Raw genomic sequence first — 22,869 nt, 5'->3', positions numbered from 1 at the left:
CAGCTGGTTCTGGTGTTTAACAGGAAGTGAGCCGTGCCGGCAGCTCAGAGAAAACCTTCCAGCAGATTCATTCAGATCAGGTCCACATTAAAACAAGGCAGCTCCCAGTCAGAGTGCTGCAGCTTCTGCTTGATGCTTTGTGTTGTGATGGATATTAATACTTATCAAATAAGCAAGCACACAACTTGTTAATAAAAGCATCATGTCCTCTTGTATGAAACAGAGATTTCTCTGGTCATTGTGGTTCTGACCCGTTTGGTGAGCTAAACTTCATTATTTGGAGAAGTGAGGATGGATTCCTGGAGGAAGAACATCTCCTCACAGAACCAGACATCTGCAGATCCGGTTTCTGTCCCTTCACCAAGATCCACAGTGAGATGTTTAAAACCATCCCAGTCAGTGCAAGAGAAGCGGTTCTGGAGACACGGAGTGGACTCCTCCATGAGGTTCAGAACTGTTCTTCAGGTCAGCAAGAACCCAAAAAGATTAGAGAGGCAGTCTGTGCTCCCAGAACAAGTTTAGAACCAAAGGTGTCTCCAACTAGGACTGGTTTTGACTAAATGTCCCAATTCTGCCAAAAAACACAAAAGCTGAGAAGAAATTGTGAAAGAAAGAAGAAATAATTGATATCTTGATATAATCAATCAAAAAGGAACTATTTAAGGATACAGATTTAAACAATCTATATAAACCCGTTCACATCTGTCTCAGTTGTTCCTGCAGCAGCGTACAGACACTCCCGTCTCCTTCCTGCAGCTGAACACCTGACCCAGATAATGAGCTGCTGGAAGTCTGAAAGTCTGCTAACAGAGACAGAGACAAGATGGCCGCCTGGACAGAAGTGTTTGTTAGAGCTGGTGTGGAATGTGCCTCTAGTTAATGTCCTTTGACTTTACTCACCTCTGCAAAACCTAAGTTTTACTAACCTGATCATGACTTTGGTACAAAGAAAGCAAGAAGAGACTAAAACCCCGGAAGAAAATACAGAGACAACAATAGAGAATCTACTGGAAGCCATTCAAGCATTACACCTGAAAAAAGCCTTGGAGTATTTTGATTTTGGATAAAATTTTAACACGGACATCACGTTCAGTATTTTTACCTTCAGGAACTTCTAAAGGTTTTGATGTTAAAAGAGGAGTCTGTAAATGTTGTCCTGCTTCACCTCTGATGTTTATCATCTTGACGGAGGCCTTAGCAACTTTTATAAAAAAAGAAATAAGGTATTGAACCATTAACTGTAATGGAAACTCCCATAACTTAACTAGCAGATGACGTGACCCTGTTGTTAAAAGACTAAACATAAATTTTAAAGGTGCTGAAGGAGATTTTAAAATAAAACGTTCTAAAGCCTCTTGAATATGAAAAAAACTTGCAATAATGACCAGTCAGGATACCTAAAATTGTTCTCAACAGTTGGCTCCAGAAAGATTTATCTATTCTTGGACGTGTTCTACTGACTAAAATGGAAAGTTTATATTGTCTCATTTACACAGCTTTTTCATGTTCTATATCTGATAAAGTGATTTAAAAGTTAAAGCAGAAAAACTTTAATTTCTTTTGGAGAATCAGATGCCATTACCTCAGGAGGTGACATAGTTAAATCTTTAGAAGAAGGAGGTTTAAATCTGATTGATTTTGATCCAATCAACTGCTTTCATTAAAAATTAAAAAAAGTCTCCAGTATAATTTTCTTCATTCTATTGTTTAAGCTATCGGTAGGATTACATCACTGATGAGATGTGACTTTCAAATCTTTAAATTACCGATAAAATTATCAGACTTTCATAAACAGATTTTGCAATGTTGGAAACTAGTTTTTAAACCCAACTTTTCACCAAATTCTGTCCTGATTTGGAACAACAGATGAATCCTAATAAAACAAAAATTACTCTTTTAAACAGATTAATTAGAGAAAGGTATTTGCTCTGTTCTACACCTTATGAAAAAAGATGGAAACCTTTTATTGTTAAATGCTTTCATCAGAAAATACACGTTTACATTTACTTGGACTCAGTTTAACAGTGTTAAAGGCAATTCCCCTGCTATGGTTCTAATTAAAGCCATGATATCATATTTTGCAGTTACTTCAATAGAACCATCTTTGATTATAAATGGCTGTGACTTTAGAGACAGAACATGCACTAACCTCACCAGAAACACTCTGACTTCATCTTTCTTTTAAACACTTGAAGAAAACACTTGTTTAAAGCTGTGATGATTTCTCATTAAAGAAAAGCAGAACCAAATATGTATTTTTTCATACTAAACCCTCTTTGAACATTTTCTCCTTAGTTTATCTTATTAATATTGCACATTGTTCTGTTTGTAAATTGAGCCTTGATATATTGTATATGAACCCTTCATAAATAAAATGTGCTAACATGTGGAGAATAGCGTGAAGAAAAGATAAACACAAAAGCGTTGTTCTGAGAAATGCTCCCAGTCAGAAAGGCAAGAAAAAGCTGAATGGCGCTGTGTGCTAAACTAGAATTAGCTCCATTTTGAGCTGCGGAAGTGCTGCACCACACAACCTTTCTAGAGGAAACCCTCCTACCTAAATATAAAAGGCAAATGAAAGCATACAGGACCTCCCAAGAATAAAATATCACCCACTATTACCATATAATGTAGAACAGATTCCTGGATCAATGTGTGCTTCTGTGCTTTTTTGTCTCTGCTCCGTCTTCGCTGACCTCCAGTCGGTCGAGCGGATGCCAGTTCATACTTAGCCTGGTTCTGGTTCTGCTGGAGCTTTTTCCTTCCCCATGCTCAGTATGAGGGATTGCTGCAAAGCCATCAGCAATGCAGATGACTGTTGTAGGTATTAATACCGGCCTGCTCCTGGTTATAAACTGAAGGCCCGTCTTACCCCAGTTTAAGATTTGTCAGTAAAGGAAAAACATTTGATCAGAGGCAAAACATTTAAAATATGCATATTTAATTCATTAGGAATTCCCAACGGAGACAAAAGTTATATTACCATTGTAACCTACGCGCTTCTCCCAGGTATTGCAGCTTTTGTCTAATCAAAGGTTCGCAATCCTTTTAATAGCCCGACTTAGTTCGGGAGGGGTGTGTGGTCGCAGTTTTGGGGCTATCTGTTCTTAAACAAAGAGACTGTTCTTCTTGGTTAAGGAGTCAAGCCAAATGACCCCCTCCCCCCCAACCATAAACCCAAGCTGCATGTTTATTTTGCTCTGAAGGGGAGACAGTCTCAAAAATCAGACATTTCTTATTTCTTCCATATATATTAAACTGCCTGATTAATATAACAACTAAGGTATTTTCCTCAACACTGTCCACTGTGGCTCTACGCTCTTTCATGAGGAATGAATGCTGCTTGTCAAGACTTGATGCAATCTGGTCAAAAAGTTTCCTCTAAGGAAACCCAGCAATCTGTATAATCTGATCCAATCTGATTAAATTTGACTTTGGAAAGGGCCTTGAGATGATATGTGTCATGAATTGGTGCTATATAAATAAAATTGAATTGAATATAGCTCCTTAAATCTTGCATGCCAATGTCTTTGGGCCCTTGCCCATCAGTCAGGTTGTGTTCTAGCAGTTTTGTTCTAATTACATTTCCACTTGCTATTACTACTGAATTTTTTGCACTTTTATTGCTGGATGAGCAAAGATAAAATAATTTTATTGTCGTGACAAAGTTCAAATGAATTTAAATTTATTGTATAGAAGTTACAACGAATTTAACACATGAACCTTTGCACACCCCAAAAACGATGTATTTGGATTGCTAATTTTACAACTTTTATGTGCAGTTTCTCTCAAATGTCTTCCACAGGGAACACAGCCAGTGAGACTGGGACAAATTTTAACTTCTTGCATGTACAACATCCCACCACTTGGCTTTTCTACCTCTCCCAACGATTAAATTCTTGCAAAGCGAGAACGGGAACCATCCGCATGTTCCCGGAGGCAAACACTTGCAGGGTGATCCTGCGGCTGCCTGTTCACCATATATACAACCTCTTTGTCGAATACATGGAGTCTGGCATTCTGCAATCCCCTAGCCTTGGTTTAACCTTAGTATATAGCTATTGACAAGTTGGGCAGTAAAAGTTAGGATTTATACAGTTTTGGTGTTTTTCTTGCCAGTTGCTGTATCATCATTCCTGTGTTCATGTCACTTTGAAATGTTTTGTTGGTCAATTTCAAAGTAAACAAACCATTGCAAACTTTGAAAATTGTGTCTTTAATAAAAATTTTTTCCCATGAAAGTGAGTCAAACATTTTTACAAGGATTTATGGATTGTTGAAAATGCCCTTTTAAATGCAAAATTCTGGCTTCTAAAACTAAATACAGGAAGCATGGAGGTGCTCATTTTAATAGCTTTGAAACTGAACTTTTCAGCAAAAGGAGGCGTTTGTGTCAAGGACTCTTATTTTGAAATCTCCGTTGACCAGAAGTCGTGTGTACGTAGTTTTATCATGATCGCAATGATCAGTAACCGAGGAAACCAAGACGTTTGCCAGAGGTAATTGGTGTGAACAGTCAAATTTGAAAGACCTTATTACTGTTGTGACATTAAAGATTAAAAAAATAAAGATGAAACAGCCAACCGCTGGCAAATAGAACCAGGTAACAGCACAGGCAGAGAGCAGCAGGAACCCACCCAACAGTGTAAAAGCAGAGTATGACTACGTCACGTGACAACACGGCCAGATAACGGGGAGAACGACAGGTTGTAACAGCAGAGGAGACGACAGGGGAGAACGACAGCAAAACAAGATCACGTGATGACAGGTTCAACAACATGGTCAAACAACATAACATGACAACAAAGTGAACAACGTGTCCTTTTTCTGTCACGTTACAACTGAAAATGGACGCATTTGTTTATTTTAGGTGGTGCCCTGATTACTTCATTATACCGAGAAGATTTGCCTTCTACAAATATGATGATCATCACATCTGTTTACACTTTAGTGTTATAAGCATTAGTGCTAAATGCAACAGATTCTCAACAAGTAAAAGACACTATGATAATTTTTTAGATTTCCTAAAAAGAAATACCATTTTCCATTGTTAGAAGGAACCACACCCTGGCGGTTGAACAACCTAGTGGCAATGGCACCACAAGGGGGCCACCCCCTGGCCATGTCCTGGCCTCCCCACTGGTGAGTGTAAGTTGCAGTAGCATTTGTTTAGCCTTTCATCCCATTATGCACAGCCAGCAAGGCAGTCACTCTTCTTGACCTTCTATCGTGCTTTTATTTGTATCTGCCAGTATCTACTTTCCCCTACTAATTGTTTTGTTTTTCAGTAAATGAACACCTTATTCCTAATATAATTACACAATAAAAAGGAATTACTGTTCAACTGATAATGTTAACTGTAATGTTATTGGTTTATGCATATTAGATCATTAGTAATATTAAAATCAAACAATAAACCAAAGGATATCAGTAGGCATTTACTTAAGTAAATGCCATACATGGACGTGGAAGGTTTATGCACTTCACACATCTTTGGCTTCATGAGTTCTTGCAGCCCCTTCCTCTGTTATCTCATAGTCTGTAACACTTTCATTGTAGCACCCCCCACCCCCACCCCAACCCCAAACTTTTGCTGTGGCCATTTTGAGGACTAGTGAAAGTGCCGTAATTTGCCGAAAGCTGACAACAACTGCTCCAGTTTGATACCACATCATTTCGAAAGGCAAATAAATAGATTCATAAACATGAAAACGAAAGATATTATATCTATAATTTCAGAATGTTTTGGTTTTGTAAACACACAATATAGTTCCAGTATTCCCACCTTTTTTCATTTCAGTTAATTAAATTGTTTTCTCAGTTTCAGTTTTTATTTTGTTAGTTTATTTAGCTTTAGAATTTTGCATTTTATTTATAGCTTGTTCAATTTTCTATTTTGTTATTGGGTCTTCCAAGTTGTTCTACATTTTCTAGACCGATTCCTGAAAGTGTTAAAGAATGTCTCTATAAGTGCAGGATGTTTTTGTGGATTCTGAAGTTTATAATTTCATGTAAACGTTTATAAATTTATTATTTTTATCCTTTAAAGGTTTTATAACATGACTGGTCTGTGCGATTTTCTGGAATCATCCATTACTTTTTTGTGCTAAAGCCTTGCCCATTCTTTACCCATGTTCATAAAATGTACTCTGCTTTAGTTAAAGTTTTAACACTTCTCATACTTTCCATTAATTCAAGTTCTGTCGGGAGAGCCAGTTTTTTCTTATGCAGAGCTACTGCTGGAGCAAACAATTGTTTATCTATTTCTGTTTTTTCCTTCTTAAGCTAAGTTTACTTTTCTCTGTGTTCTTTATTTTTTCAGGTTTTTTTATGAGATCACTGGTCTCCTCTAATGAATGACTTTACCGCCTCCCAGAGGATAGCTTATGTAATAGATAATAAATATGCAGTATATTTATGTGATTTTTAATTTATTTTGTTCCATCTATGATTGACAGTATGCTGTTATTGAACTTCCACTTTCTTCATTACAAAAACACAAAATCTTACCACATATGTTTTGTGTAGTTTCTATTGCAAATATCTTGAATACATGTGAAATAAGACAAAAAAAAAAATACAAGTATTGTTTCCAGCACGGTATGCATTTCCATGTTAAAAGCGAGAAAATGAGAAACACAAAATGTGCAGGTTTTTGTACAAGCTGAATAAACACTGCCAACGCCTGCATGACGAGATAAGATTAGATTTTTACTCCTACAATTAAATTTTGAGGAACATGCAGCAGTTTGCAGCCCTTTTATTTTCATAATTAGGCTTGATTCAGTAAAGGTTTCATAAAATTTGTATGTCTGCCTAATAGACTATATCTCACTTTAATTTTTATGTAGATTAATAGGGAATAAGGCAGGTGGAATGGCTAACAGGCAGAGGCTGAGTTGTGTAAAGTTTCTAAAAATTATTAGTTTTCTGTTGAAGCTGCTTTGGTAGAGTATTAAGTCACAACCCTTATCAGGAATGCAAACTTTTCATTTCGTATCTATGACAATTTTCACATGTTTTACTGAAAGTTTAACATTTGAGTGCTTATAATCAAATGTTATATACATATTTTCAAAATTCAGCATCTTTCAAAACTTCAAAACAAAAGGGGTTGTTCAAAAGCACTTGCAATACTGTTGTAAGTGCTTTTACAATGGAAATAAATCCTATAACGATTGTTAGAGCTTTTCTTTGTTATTTTGAAATTTACATGATCCACTTTACTCTAATAAAAAACAACCAAATGACCTGAATAACTATTATTGTAACCCTATTTACATCCTAAACAAGGTTCCTTTTGTTTCTGTCAACACAACAATGGTCCTTCAATGTGGTACCAGCCTGGGTTTTCCCAGCAGGAATGTTTCTTATTCTGCTAAATATCTGAAAAACCCAAGCTGTGTCTACAAAATGTAAAATATCAGGTGTAAAAAAAAAAAAACAGTAAAACATCAATTAATTTTATTCAGATTTCAAGCCCATCATGGATAATAGATATACAATTGTGGTCCCAAACACATATAATGCTGTAAAAATCTATTTGGTATTATGCATGTCTTCTACTTATACATTTTGTCTCTATTTCTTGTTTCAAATCATCAGAAACATTTATCAAACAAAATTAATAGGAAAAGGATTTCAAATGATGATAAAAGAAAATAAATGTATCCAACTCAAACTGGCATTGTGTGAAAAGTAACTTCCACCTAAACCTAACAGCTCCTTATGCCACCCTTGCTGACAACAGCTTCCACCAAACATATCTGATAATTGGTAATGAGTCTTTTCCATCACTGTGAGAAGTTTTAGTCCTATCAGCTTTGCTGAATTGTTGTATTTCAGCCACCCTAGAGGGTTTTAAGTGTAAATAATATGCTTAGGGACATACCACATGATCTCAATCTGATTTAACTTCCAACTTTGACTTGACTTCTTCAAAATCTATTATTATAACTTATTTTTTTGTCATACATCTGGACTTGCTGATGGTCCTTCAATCAAATATGCTCGGATTTTCTGGTAGACAGATGAGAATTCATGGTTTCATCAATTATGATGAAACGTCCAGATCTTCAAACAACAAAGCAGTCCTAGACCATCACATTATTGATGGCATATTTAAATGTAAGTATGACGCTATCTTTTTGAAACACTCTAATAGTTTTACTAAAGACGTAATGAAATGAAAGGTTTTCTTTGTATTTTAATAACATCTGTGTGATGATCTGAAACAGAATAGGAAATTACAGTTTAACCTGGAGAGACTCACACAAACAAAGGATGCAATTAGAGAGATTTAATAACAAAAATAAGAAAGTTCTTTGGCACTCTGACCTCGGCAGAAGACATGAAAGCTGTGAGTGTCTATGTGAAACTTTTTAAACTGTAAGCATTGCTTGCTTGTCAGCTTCATCAGCTTCATTCAGAGCTTTGTAACATTTTTTTGATAAAAATCTGCGACAATATTAATTATATTTCAGCATCAGAGGAGGAACAACTTGGATAACATTTTTCATTCACAGAAAATTCAAAATGCTGTGTAGGCTTCGTCGTATATCCTGGTCTTTTTTTGCCTGCTAATTCGATCATAATGTGTGCGTATATGCGCTTGCTTTATTTGCCATTTCCACTGTCAAAAACTTCTGTATCTCTCTTCCTCTTTCAGCTCTTTACAATTTTGGCTGGCAACTTCTCCTGCTGGGTTGAACAGGCAGCCTGTTGATTAATTGTAACACTTCCAGCTTGAACTTTCGTCTCAACATTATATCAGGCATCAGATATGTCTGATAAACTATATCTCACTTTCAGTTTTGAGGCAGATAATTAGGGTGAAGCAGTAGAGTCTGATTTGTGTGAAGTTTATAAAAAAAATGTGTTTTCTATTAAAACTGCTTTGGTAGATTATTTATTCACAACTCACATCAGAGAGTGAAACCTGCCAATTTACACCAGCATGTTTTATTGAAAGGTTAATAGTTGAATGCTTATAGTCAAATGCTTGATACATATTTCCAATACCTCAGCGGTATCTTTTACATCTTTTAACTTTTACAACAAAAATAAATCCCAAAATGCTTTGTAATAACATTTATGTTTCACTTACTCACATTAAACCTTTTCTTAATATTTAAATCTGCTCCACTCTAAAGAAAAACCACAAAATGACCTGAGTAACTAATATTATAACCCTGTTTAGATCATAACTCTAGGAAAGAGTAACCATAACTGTCTAAGGTGAATTATGACCAAAAGGCATTAAAAATCTGAGACTACATTGTCTGCTTCATCTGATTTATTTTACTGAATAACTATGTAATTTTACTAAACATAAATTATACATTTTCACTTCAGACTGAAATCAACTTAATCTACCCAGCTGGCACTGATAAAGGTCACAGTAACTGAAAGGATTATAATACAAAACTAAAATACCCAGCATTTTAATTTTCAGCAAGCTGATGTGATTAAGATCAATGGTTTAATGTGTGTTATTTTCCTGAAACAAGTCTTTTTTTTCTTTTTCTATCAAACAGCTACACTGTCAGATAATCAAAGCTGCAGGTTTAAGCTTTACTTTTACAATAATTTTAGATTCTCTTTCCATATGACCCACTAATCAGTTACTGCCATGCTGGAGATCTTTGCCCCTTTTTAATCTTATCTTCATGAACAGCAGATTCCTAGAAATTGCAACACTCACGTCCAAATTAAACCTCGTGAAATATGAATGTTACACCCCATAACTCCTGGTTCTGCCTAAAAATAAATAAACATAAATAAGTAAGGATGTTTCACAGAGCAGTAAAACTACTTTAATTATTCTTGAAAGCCAGTTGGTTTTGTGCAATTTACGGTAACTTTGATATTCTGCATATTTTAATCATAAAAATATTAAGCCCAGCATCCAGACAACTTTTATCTTTTATCCTTAGAAAAATTCACTTTTTTATTCTGCAGAAATACATTTTTAGGTCAGTTCTATGATGCAGCTCATAATCCTTTACAGTCAATAGTCCTCCAGATTTGTGAAGGCCTGTATATTTATTTTGTATAGTTTGCATTTTTATTATGGATAAATTGTTTCACCATCCATTAAGAATAATTTAGAAATGGATGATTCAAATTAATTAACAAGAACAAGCAGCAACTCACAGGTTTGTTCTCCTCAGACAGGCTTTTAATACTTTTACTTTCGGTTTGTTTTGTCGATCGAGAGTGGAAATCAGAATTCTACACACTTTATATAATAAGTTACAATCTTCTTATTGCTGTCTGAGATTAAATCAAAGCTTTTCCCATTTTTGGACAGTTAGGATTACATGAATATATAAATTTGCTGAAAGGCAAACTAATGATAAAGGGAATACTGGGGAGGTCGTGGCCTAGTGGTTAGAGCAGCGCGCTTGCACTCAGAGAAGGATGCAAGTACCCGGTTCAATCCCCAGTGCCTGCACTCTGGGTCCCTGAGCAAGACCCTTAACCCCAGATTGCTCCCCGGGCGCTGCATAGTGGCAGCCCACTGCTCCCTGAGGGGATGGGTTAAAAGCAGAGAACACATTTCGTTGCTTTGTACTTGTGACAGTGCAATGACAATAGAGTTTAATTCTATTCTATTTTAATATAGACGTACAGTTTCTCTTCCCTTAGGACCCACTAATCTACTAGATTGGAGATCTTTGCCCCTTTACTTATCTTATCTACCTGAACAGCAGATTTCTCCAGCTCACAGAAACTGCAACACTCACATCCAAACAAGAAAACATTCTGCCTAAGAAAAACATAAAATAAACTAGAAGGGGGTGTCATGGCTTCCTAAACTTCTGATATCAATTTATGACATGGGCTACATAAGTGAATGAAATTTAGTTTTGCTCAGTGTCTTTGGTGCATTTCTCAGAACAGAATTAAAATTCTCAAAGCACTTGTTCTATCTTCAAATCATTTTGTCATTTATGTCCATCAAAAAAGCACTTTCTCATTGCTTCGAGCAAATTCTGAATGCTTTTGTACATTCATAGAAGTAATTATGTACAATCATCTGCTTTTTTATTTTGAGTTGCTTTTGTCATGTTGATAACCATGTATTATATGGGTTTCTGTTGAAATGTCTAAACTGAAACTGGATGGTTTGGACATGTTTTTTTCCATGGGGATAGAACGTTACCTGTGTAGTTTAGTAACATTTGTGCTATGATCTGAAACATAAAAATAAACTCAAAATAAATATGTTATGGGGAAATACTTATCTGTATATGTGTTAAATCCCATCTGGAGAACACGTGTCACTTTGTTTACACTACAGTCAAACATATATTATAATGAAGTCAACAGCGTCAAATCACATATAATTTTTCTTTCTATTGTATTTTTTTATGGCTCCAACTTATTTGACTGCAAGGTATGTTTAAAATGAAGTCCCTTTGTCAATATAAACAATATTGACAAAGGGACTTTTCCCCTTTAGAACCAAGTTTTTGAAAACCTGGAAAGGGTCTCAGAGTAACTTTATGAAAATATTTTTACTATTTGCTATTTTGCTTTTGACCTTAAAAGTGACAATGTGGTTATGGAAAGAAAATGGCAGCATTAAAGCATTTTGCAGGCTGTGCTGCTGCTCTAACTAGGCAACAATAATAAAACATGCAAATGAGACTATAAAACAGGTGTGCCTTGGGATAAACAGGGAGAAAGTGAAACCAGCTACATTAATTTAATTATAGGAAGCTCCTCAAGCAGCAGCTTTGAAGAGCTCAACACAAAACAAGACTGTTTGGGAAAAAAACAACAAAATGTCTGCAGGAAGGTAAAGAAAGAAATATCTTTATTTACAGAATTGAATCACATCAGGGATTAGTTTTTATAACAAACTTAACACCAAAACAAGTGCAGTTGTTTCAAGTAAATCTGTTCACTTGAAATCCTTGAAAAAATAGTGTGAATGCATGCATTTTGAAAATCTATAATCTTATTTTCTTGAATCTTTTTCAAATCTAAACAGGCCGAGAGCTGCTCTCAACAAATTCTTTATCTGGTTCTTTCTAGATAAGGGAATGACTCGTCTCTTTTTCTCACTAAATTTTATGGATGATTAGATGGCACAAAATTAAATGAACACATCATTAAATCATTATAATATACTATCAAATAAATAATGTGAAATAAATTTAAAGAACTGATTAAATGCCAGCTTTGTCTGTTATGCCTCAAAGGTATATATGGCTTCCAATTAAGGAAACAGCTAGTGGGAAGTTGCACCTTATTTTACTTTACCTTGAGCATCTTTAATCTGCCCTGGTTAAAAAACACTAGTCAGACACTTCAATCCTGGTCTAGACTATTCACAAATAGTTAAAAAAAATCACACAAGTGAAATTCATAGGACATCATTCCAATAAGTCATTTGCATATAAGTGATCTCATTGGCATCATGGAGGTTTTCTGTTTTTCTTCTAAAGTGACCCATTAGAGGCCACCAAGACAAATGAAATAGTTTGAAAGCGATTCCTAATAGAAAACATGTTGATCACTCAAATGAAAATGTTGTTTATCTACAACCCATACATTTTCAGAGCTGCTTACCTTTGTCACATTTGTTTTTGTATGCATGCACAATCAAAATTATGTTTTCTGTCCTACAGGTGGTCGCTGCAGAACGCCTTGTTGCATTATATTACTGAAACTCTCGATTACATGGTAACAGTGAAAGAGTTTTATTTGGGGATCTCTAAATGGATCAACTGCAGAAAGAAAGAGCATGAGAAAATGATAATAATTAATAAAACGGCTGACAAACTTGATACCACTTTCACCAAGTCAAAGGGCGCATTGAAAACCATTGGTAAACACATCAAGGGAAAGTTTCAGAATGATCCAGAGAGCACACTTGCAGAACTAGAAAAGTGGCTGACTGAAGTTTTGAAAGGCACATTGGAAGGTCTGGAGAAACTCAGCATCTTCTTGGATGCCATGGAGAAGCTGGCAGTCACTTCCTTACATGTGTTCACTGAGAACCAGATTGTATACCTTCCTGAGGAGTTCTGCTATGAAGAAGTTCAAGCTGTGATTAGAACTGCACAGCAAGTCTGTCCTTTGCTTCTTAAGTTCAAAAGAGATGCAAAGTCCTTCTTCCTTCCTAGCCTTCACAATCTGGAGGTTCTTGGACAACAACTGGAAAAATACATAGAAGCCATTGAGGAAATATGTGAAAATCATGGGAAAAGGTAAAATTTCATTTATTTTATTAAATGCTGATAATATACTGTATTGTTGTTCTGAATCAAAAAATGAAAAAAAAAACTTTGTCTTCCACAGCTTTAAATTTAAGATGTGCTTGGAAATAACTGAAGAAATTGTTGTGGATTTTGATGATATGTGTGAAAATAGTATTCAAGAGATGACATATGACATTATGCATCTTGACAAGATCAGGTAAGTTTTACATATTGTCACCTTCCTAAAATAATGACCTAAGTGATTTTTTTAAATTAATTTGATTTTAGTTTTTGCCTAAACCACCTTTAGGCATTAAAAAGGGAGTGATTTTTTGTGCAAAAATCACTTTAGGCAAAAAAAGAAATAATAATTAATAAATAAAAATTACTTAATACATTATTTTAGGAAGGGGACAATATTTTAGCACAATTCAATTAATTTATTCAGTGTTATTTTCTGTTGTTACAAGTTTAAAGAGGGGTTTTATGCATTTTTCAGACACATAGCCTTTTTATAGCACAATAAAATAACTATTATCTTCAGTTATGAAAATGCTGTTTATTAACAAAACAACAACAACAAAACAACAACTTTGCATCATCTGAAACCCTGAAATTTGCCTATGTCTTTTTAAGAAGCTCTTGCTCTTTCCAACACTTTACTTTTAGTGTCGGAAAGAGTTTTGATGGCAGTGTTGTCATCAAAACAGTGCTCCTCCATTAAGCCGTTAAAATAGATCACAGCTCCAACAGTCCCGTATTCACAAATATTCTCAGACTCAGACAGAAGTTTTAGTGAGTAGGTGTGGTTAACCCCATTGTTAGGTCCAATGTTATCTTTTAAGAGCTTTGATTGGTTGACTGTACAAGAAAAAACAAACAAAAAAAAAACACAAATGTACTGGTAGCGATCAAAGCAGAGAAATTAGACTGGATTATGAAAATTCAATTCAATTCAATTCAATTTTATTTATATAGCGCCAAATCATGAAACATGTCATCTCAAGGCACTTTACAAAATCAAGTTCAATCATATTATACAGATTGGGTCAGATTATACAGATTGGTCAAAAATGTCCTATATAAGGAAACCAGTTGATTGCATCAAAGTCCCGACAAGCAGCATTCACTTCTTGGGAACCGTAGAGCCACAGGGAGAGTCGTCTGCATTGTACATGGCTTTGCTGCAATCCCTCATACTGAGCAAGCATGAAGCGACAGTGGGAAGAAAAACTCCCCATTAACGGGAAGGAAAACCTCCGGCAGAACCGGGCTCAGTATGAACGGTCATCTGCCTCGACCGACTGGGGTTACAGAAGACAGAGCAGAGACACAACAAGAGAGACAAAAAAGCACAGAAGCACACATTGATCTAGTAATCTGTTCTACATTAGATGGTAGTAGCGGGTGAGCCGTCTTCTCTGGATGATGTCATAGTTAACAGAACGCCAGACCAGGTGTACCTACTATGAAGAAAAAGAGAGAGAGCAAAAAGTTAAAAGCTGAAATGACGACAGTCATTTCAATGTAATACAATGCAAAACTGGAGAACAGTAGACTGAAGAACAGTAGAAATCAGTAGAGTGAGAAAATTGGACCCTGATGTCCTCCAGCAGCCTAGGCCTATCACAGCACAACTATAGAGATAGCTCAGGGTAACATGAGCCACTCTAACTATAAGCTTTGTCAAAAAGGAAAGTTTTAACATTAGTCTTAAAAATAGACAGGGTGTCTGCCTCACGAACCAAAACTGGGAGTTGGTTCCACAGGAGAGGAGCCTGATAGCTAAAGGATCTGCCTCCCATTCTACTTTTAGAGACTCTAGGAACCACCAGCAGACCTGCAGTCTGAGAGCGAAGTGCTCTGTTAGGAACATACGGGGTAATCAGAGCTCTGATATATGATGGAGCTTGATTATTAAGGGCTTTATACGTTAGAAGGAGAATTTTAAATTCTATTCTTGATTTAACAGGAAGCCAATGAAGGGAAGCTAAAATTGGAGAAATATGATCCCTCTTGTTGATTTTCATCAGAACTCTTGCCGCAGCATTTTGAATCAGCTGAAGACTTCGAACTGCATTTTGTGGACTTCCTGATAGTAAAGAACTACAATAGTCCAGCCTTGAAGTAACAAATGCATGGACTAGTTTTTCAGCATCACTCCTGGACAGAATGTTTCTAATTTTGGCGATATTCCGGAGGTGAAAAAAGGAAACTCTGGAAATCTGTTTAATATGGGACTTAAATGACATGTCTTGGTCGAAAACAACACCAAGATTTTTAACTTTATTACCAGAGGCCAAGTTAATGCCATCCAGATTAAGGGATTGATTAAGAACTTTATTTTTTGAAGACTCTGGCCCAAAGATTACAACTTCTGTCTTGTCAGAATTTAAATGCAGGAAATTTAAAGTCATCCAGCTTTTGATGTCATCAAGACATGACTGCAGTCGAAGTAACTGATTGGATTCATCAGGATTTATGGATAAATATAGCTGAGTGTCATCAGCATAACAGTGGAAATTAATCCCATGCTGTCTGATAATTTTGCCAATCGGAAGCATATATATAGTAAATAGAATTGGTCCAAGCACTGATCCCTGTGGTACTCCACAAGTGACCCTAGAATTTGAGGAAGATTTATTATTAACATGAACAAACTGGAATCTGTCCGACAGATAAGATTTAAACCAGCCTAATGCTTTTCCCTTAATCCCTACAGTATGCTCAAGTCTTTGTAGGAGAATATTGTGATCAACTGTATCAAATGCAGCACTGAGATCTAACAGGACAAGTATAGACACAAGTCCATTATCTGAGGCCATGAGAATATCATTGGTGACCTTCACCAGAGCTGTTTCAGTGCTATGATGAGCTCTGAAGCCTGACTGAAACTCCTCAAGTAGGTCATTACTTTGTAAATGTTCACATAGTTGATTAGCAACTACTTTCTCAAGAATTTTAGATAAGAAAAGAAGATTAGATATAGGTCTGTAATTTACTAACTCATCTTGATCAAGAGATGGTTTCTTAAGTAAAGGTTTAATAACAGCTACTTTAAAAGCCTGTGGTACATATCCATTTACCAAGGATAGATTAATCATGTCTAAAATAGGACCACTGATCAGAGGGAATACTTCCTTAAACAACTTGGTTGGGATTGGGTCTAACATACAGGTAGAAGGTTTAGATGAAGCTAAAATTTTAGATAGCTCAGAAAGCTCCACTGCTTTTAAACAGTTCAGACACTGCGCAGGTTCTAAGGATTCCTCCAATGCTGCCTCACTTACTGAGGACGAGGTAATCATGTTTGGGAGGATGCCAATTATTTTATTTTTAATGGAATCGATTTTATTTATGAAGAATCCCATAAAATCATTACTGCTAAGAGCTAAGGGAATGGATGGATCAACAGAGCTGTGGCTCTGGGTAAGTTTGGCAACTGTACTGAAGAGAAATCTAGGATTATTCTTATTCTCCTCAATTAATGATGAAAAATATGCTGCTCTAACTCTGCGAAGGGTCTTGTTATACAACAATAGACTGTTCTTCCAGATTAGGTAGGATTCCTCTTGGTGTGTAGAGCGCCATTTTCTCTCCAATTTCCTAACATTGTGCTTCAAGGAACGCAGCTCTGAATTAAACCAAGGAGCCAGCTTCCTGTGAATAATCACCTTCTTTTTCAAAGGAGCTACATTGTCTAATGCAGAACGCAATGACGAAGTCACACCGTTAACAAAGACATCTATCTGTGAATTGGAAGAAACAACATTGCTGCCATCTACAGGGCATTTCTGCAATACGGAGGATATTAAAAAGGGGACAGACTCTTTAAGTTTTGATACAGCATTATCCGATAAAGATCTACTATAATGGAACCCTCTTTTGGGGGTGGAGAACTCAGTTAGATTAAACTCAAATGTTATTAAAAAATGATCAGATAGGACAGGGTTGTGAGAAAATACTGTTAATTCTTCACAATCAATGCCATATGTCAGCACAAGGTCTAAAGTATGGAGCCAAGAGTGCGTCGGTTTATGCACATTTTGAGAAAAACCAATTGAATCTAGGATAGTTTTAAAGGCTACACTAAGGTTATCACATTCTGTGTCAACATGGATGTTAAAATCACCCACTATAATAGCTTTATCAGTATTTAACACCAAATCAGATAAGAAATCTGACAACTCATCCAAAAACTGAGTGTAAGGGCCTGGTGGACGATACAAAACAACAAACAGAAGAGGTTTTATTGCTTTGCAGTTTGGATGAGGGAAACTGAGGGTTAAATGTTCAAAAGAACTGTAGTTATTAATTGGCCTGGGACTAATTAATAAATCAGACTGAAAGATGGTTGCCACTCCTCCTCCTCTTCCCACAGATCTGGGAATGTGGAAATTTGAATAATTGGAGGGAGTTGACTCATTTATACTAACGTAGTCCTCTTGTAGCCAGGTTTCTGTGAGACAAAACAAATCAATCTGTTTATCAGAAATCAATTCGGTAACTAACAAAGTCTTTGGAGGGAGAGACCTTATATTTAATAGACCACATTTAATTGTTTTATTTTTAGGTTCAAGGTGAACCGTATTGATTTTTATTAGGTTTTTAAGATTTGTTCCTTTTAGATAAGTTTTTGATCTGTTAAGTTTTGGCCGTGGGAAAGACACCGTCTCAATAGGATAATGGATGGGTAACAGTACAGAAGCTGCAGAGAGGTGTGTTAAACTACGGCTCTGCTTCCTGGTCTGGACCCTGGGTTGTCAGCATTTAGGAGGACTAATAAATCCGGCCAGATTTCTAGAAAGAAGAGCTGCACCATCCAAAGTAGGATGGATGCCGTCTCTCCGGATCAGACCAGGTTTTCCCCAGAAAGTTCTCCAGTTATCAATGTAGCCCACGTCGTTTTCAGGACACCACCTAGACAACCAGCGGTTGAATGATGACATGCGGCTAAACATGTCATCACTGGTCAAATCAGGCAGGGGACCAGAGAAAATTACGGAGTCCGACATTGCTTTAGCAAACTCACACACCGAAGCAACACCAACTTTAGTGACCTCCGATCGGCGTGATCGGGTGTCATTACCGCCAGCGTGAATAACAATCTTACTGTATTTACACTTATCCTTAGCCAGCAGTTTTAAGTAAGATTCTATGTCGCCTGTTTTGGCCCCTGGCAGGCATTTAACTATGGTCCCTGGTGTCTAGTGCCACGTTTCTGACTATTGAGCTCCCAATAATCAGGGTCGGCTTCTCAGCGGGTGTGTCGCTGAGTGGGGAAAATTTGTTTGAAACGCAGACGGGTTGGTGGTGAACTGGGGGCTGAAATCTAGAGCTATGCTTCCTACGAACTGTCACCCAGCCGGCCTGCTTACCCGGCTGCTCGGGTGCTTCTGGAGGACCACTAAGTGAACTAACGCTAGGTCTATGTGGCTCCGCGCTAGCAGAGGGGCGGCTATCAGCTGGTCTTTCCATAGCACGGAGCCGGGACTCTAATTCTGACACCCTCGCCTCCAAAGCTACAAAAACACTACATTTATTACAAGTACCATTATCACTAAAGGAGGCAGAGGAATAGCTAAACATCTGACACAGAGAGCAGGAGATAAGGGGAGACTTAGTCAGAGACGGAGAAGCTGAAGTAATAGTAGGAGAGGAAGCCATTGTGGAGCTAAAGCTAGGCTAGGCTAAAGCTAGGCTAGCACCCTTCTACCACGCCAAGAGAGCAAACCGTGAAACACGAGGAGTTCCCAAGCGTGATGTTTAGCAACAGAAAATGTTTTAAAAGTGCTTATGTGTTAGAAACAGATGTTACAGCAAAGAGATTAAACATAAAAGCGAGAGAATCTGGAGCAACAAACCGTTGCTCACGCAGTGAAAACAGGAAGTGATACAATACGCCTTACCGCAAACAGGAAGTGACGTCAGCCAAACGGAGGTAGCAGCCAAACGCAATTGGCTGCTAAATTGTGCCATGATGATGAAATCTAGCTAAATTACTTGTTTGTCACAAAATATTTTGGATCACTTTACTTAGATCATCATCAGAATTTTGATTTGCTTATTTTATGTTTACTCGCCAGTCATTTTACGACTATTTTATATTAATGCGTACTCACCAGACAGCATTTTTACTGCGGTTGCCAGGGGCATTTGGCAAAATTACCAACATGAAATGGAGAAAAAAAAGATAAAAGAAAATAATGAACAGCAGCACATCTGTTCATTCATCCTTGGGAGGAGAAGGAGTGTTGAAAGTTAAAATTGTCCCTGTGTCATGGTGCAAATAGGTGGACTTTGAATTGTGCTTTTACATACCACTCTGGAAAGTGAAGCCTACAGCAATCAAAAGTAAGGAGATGGCATTTTTCTTATTTATCCTCAATAAAATGAACCGTGCCTTTAACCCATTGGGTATGCCGAAACTAATTAATTTCCTCATGGGGAGGATTAAGTTTGTTTTATCAAAATATTATAATTGTATGATTGTTTATGAAGCTTATGTGGTCAATTCCTCCACTGTTCAGGTGGTGGTTTAGCCAGTCAGCTCTTTCTGCTTCCATCTTCTTACTTCAGACATTGTTAGGCTCGTTAAAAGTCCTCCTCACAAATCCTAAAATTCTTCAGTTTAGGAGCTCTCTGAAGGCCTACGATGCTTTGTGAACAATTTTTTTATTCAGTAAAACCATAAGAAAAATTGTATTCCTAAAATTACGTCACTAAGAGCTGCTGTTAGTCTACTACTACTTTTGTGAGTATGGGCACAGCTGTTTTTGCTAATTGTTGCTGCGGCTAAACTGAGGGACCTGGGAAGGAGAGGCAGGGGAAAAGAAGGTCCAAGGAGGAGCTTTGGGTATATAGGCAGCACTTTGTGACAGCAAGAGTTTAGGCACCTCCAAATGGCTGCCAGGGAAGATTCAAGGATTTCATGTGAAGGAGAGTACAGACATACGCATCTGTATATCCATCACTGACCATATTGTCAAAACATTTTGGCTGTTTTTATGTGCTCTAAAAGTTTTAATTAATACTTGTTTTAGTATGTTATGTTATAGTAAATTTTCTTGAATGAATTCTGATCACAAACCTGGTACACAAATTACTAATCTTGATGCAGGATTAAAAATAAAGAAAAATTTCTTCCACAGGACGGACGAGCACTTTCGGATGGAGTTCCTATTCCAGGAAGTCTCCTCAGCTGATTTCATCATTATATTTGCTGCTAATAAGGATAAAATGCTAAGATTTTTGAATGACCTGGAGCAGTGTGCTGATGAGTTAGACAGGATGAACAAAGGAGCAAAGATCTCCAATCTGGCGGGCAGCTCAGTGAAAAAAACTGGAGGTGCACTCTGTGCTGCAGGTGTGGCGTTATCACCAGTTACAGCTGGAGCATCTTTAGGGCTGACACTTCTCGGTGCAGTGATGGCAGCAGCAGGTGAAGTCAACAGTGTGGTAACAACCTTAACAGAGGCTGGAGTTAGTCATACTTCTCAGAATAAGGCAAATAAAACTTTCCAAAGTTTCATGGAGGTTTTCCAAAATATCCAGGATTGTCTGGATGATGGGATGAAACACTCAACAGTAAATCTGAAGCCAAGTAAGACAGAAGGTTTGATGAAAGTAGGCGAGAGTGTTTCTAAATTAGATCCCATAGGAATGGGTTTCAGTGCCTTCATTAGTGTTGCTTCTGCTTTTAAAAAAGGGGTTGCAGGGAAAAGTAAAGACCCTTCAACCCAGGACATGTTGGGTGATGGAACTACATCACCCGACATGTCTTCAGATGTTCCTGATACCTCAGATGTTCCTGATACCTCAGAGGTTCCTGATACCTCAGATGTTCCTGATACCTCAGAGGTTCCTGATACCTCAGAGGTTCCTGATACCTCAGATGTTCCTGATACCTCAGAGGTTCCTGATACCTCAGAATTTCCTGATACCTCAGAGGTTCCTGATACCTCAGATGTTCCTGATACCTTAGATGTTCCTGATACTTCAGATGTTCCCGATTTGGGTCAGAGCATAGTGAAAGATCTTGTTCTGTCTGAGGAACTTCTTGGTACCGGAGCTGACGCCTTCTCTGCTGGAAGGCATATCTTTTCTGCCGTCAAAAAAAGCATAAATGTGCTCAAAGGCAGTAAGACTAAAGTCTCAAAGTTCCTTACAGCTCGAGTTGCATTATTCCGTTCACAGATAGAGTCATGGGACAAGATCCATAACTCTTTGTGTGAAAGCAGCCCGACCAAAGAAGAAAACAGAAATATTCTCAAAGAGCCATTTTATCTGGAAGACAAAGAATAACTTCACTGAACAAAAAAATATAAATGCAACACTTTTGTTTTTGCTGTCTTTTTTCATGAGCTGTACTCAACTTTAAACATTCTTTATATAAAAATATAATTTATCTCTATTATTGTACACAAATCTTTCAAAATCTGTGAAAGTGAGCATTTCTCCTTTGCATATATAATCCATCTCACCTCACAGGTGTGGCATATCAAGAAGCTGATTAGACAGGATGATTATTGCACAGGTGTGCCTTAGGCTGGCCACAGTAAAGGCCCTGAAATGTGCTTTATTGGGTGGGTCTGAAAACCAGAACATATCCGGTGTGACCACCATTTGCCTCACACAGAGCAACACATCTCCTTGGCAGAGAGTTGATCAGTTGTTGATTGCGGCCTGTGGATTGTCGGTCCACTCCTCTTCAATGGCTGACCGCAGTTGATGGACATCTGCAGGAACATGAACACGCCGTCATATATGCCGATCCATCCATCCATCCATCCATCCATCCTCTTCCGCTTATCCGGGGTCGGGTCGCGGGGGTAGCAGCTTCAGTAGGGAGGCCCAGACGTCCCTCTCCCCGGCCACTTGGGCCAGCTCCACCGGGGGAATCCCAAGGCGTTCCCAGGCCAGCAGAGAGACATAGTCCCTCCAGCGTGTCCTGGGTCTTCCCCTGGGCCTCCTCCCGGTGGGACGTGCCCGGAACACCTCACCAGGGAGGCGTCCAGGAGGCATCCTGACCAGATGCCCGAGCCACCTCAACTGGCTCCTCTCGACGTGGAGGAGCAGCGGCTCTACTCTGAGTCCTCCCCGGATGACTGAGCTCCTCACCCTATCTCTAAGGGAGAGTAGATCCAGAGCATCCCAAACATGTTTAATGGGTGACATGTCGGATGATTATGCTGGGTATATTGGGATATTTTCAGCTTCCATGAATTTAGTCCAATTCCTTGCAACATGGGGCTGTGCATTATCATGCTGCAACATGAGGTGATGGTTGAGAACGAATGGCATGACAATGGACCTCAGGATTTCATCACCATATCTCTATGCATTCAAAATGCCATTGATGAAATACAGCTATGTTCGATGTCCGTGACATACGCCAGCTCATAACAAATCCAACTATGGGCCATGTTGGATGTGGAGGTCCTGGGCTGGTGTGATTACATGTGGTGTCAAATTCTCTGAAACACTTCTGGAGATGGCTTATGGTAGAGCAATGAACATTCAGTTCATGGGCAACAGCTCTGGTCAAGATCCCTGAAGTCTGCAAGTTAACTGCATGCTCCATCAAAACTTTGTGCTCTGTGATAAAACAACAAATTTAAGAATTTCCTTTTTATGGCCAGCCTGAGACACACCT

At 37.7% G+C, this 22,869-nt stretch overlaps 1 protein-coding gene across 1 annotated transcript in view; it reads left to right on the top strand.

Annotated features, from left to right (window-relative positions):
• Positions 1 to 5,092: 5,092 nt before the first annotated feature.
• Positions 5,093 to 22,869, top strand: part of LOC118557042 — a 42,566-nt gene continuing 24,789 nt past the window's right edge. The window contains exons 1-3 of the mRNA XM_036125926.1: positions 5,093 to 5,142; positions 12,642 to 13,223; positions 13,315 to 13,431. Coding sequence (XP_035981819.1) covers positions 5,093 to 5,142; positions 12,642 to 13,223; positions 13,315 to 13,431 — 749 coding nt within the window. The remainder of the gene's footprint in view (positions 5,143 to 12,641; positions 13,224 to 13,314; positions 13,432 to 22,869) is intronic.

The sequence above is a fragment of the Fundulus heteroclitus genome, chromosome 22 (assembly GCF_011125445.2).
Source record: "Fundulus heteroclitus isolate FHET01 chromosome 22, MU-UCD_Fhet_4.1, whole genome shotgun sequence".
Lineage (NCBI taxonomy): Eukaryota > Metazoa > Chordata > Actinopteri > Cyprinodontiformes > Fundulidae > Fundulus > Fundulus heteroclitus.
This window is presented reverse-complemented; position numbering and strand designations above follow the sequence as displayed.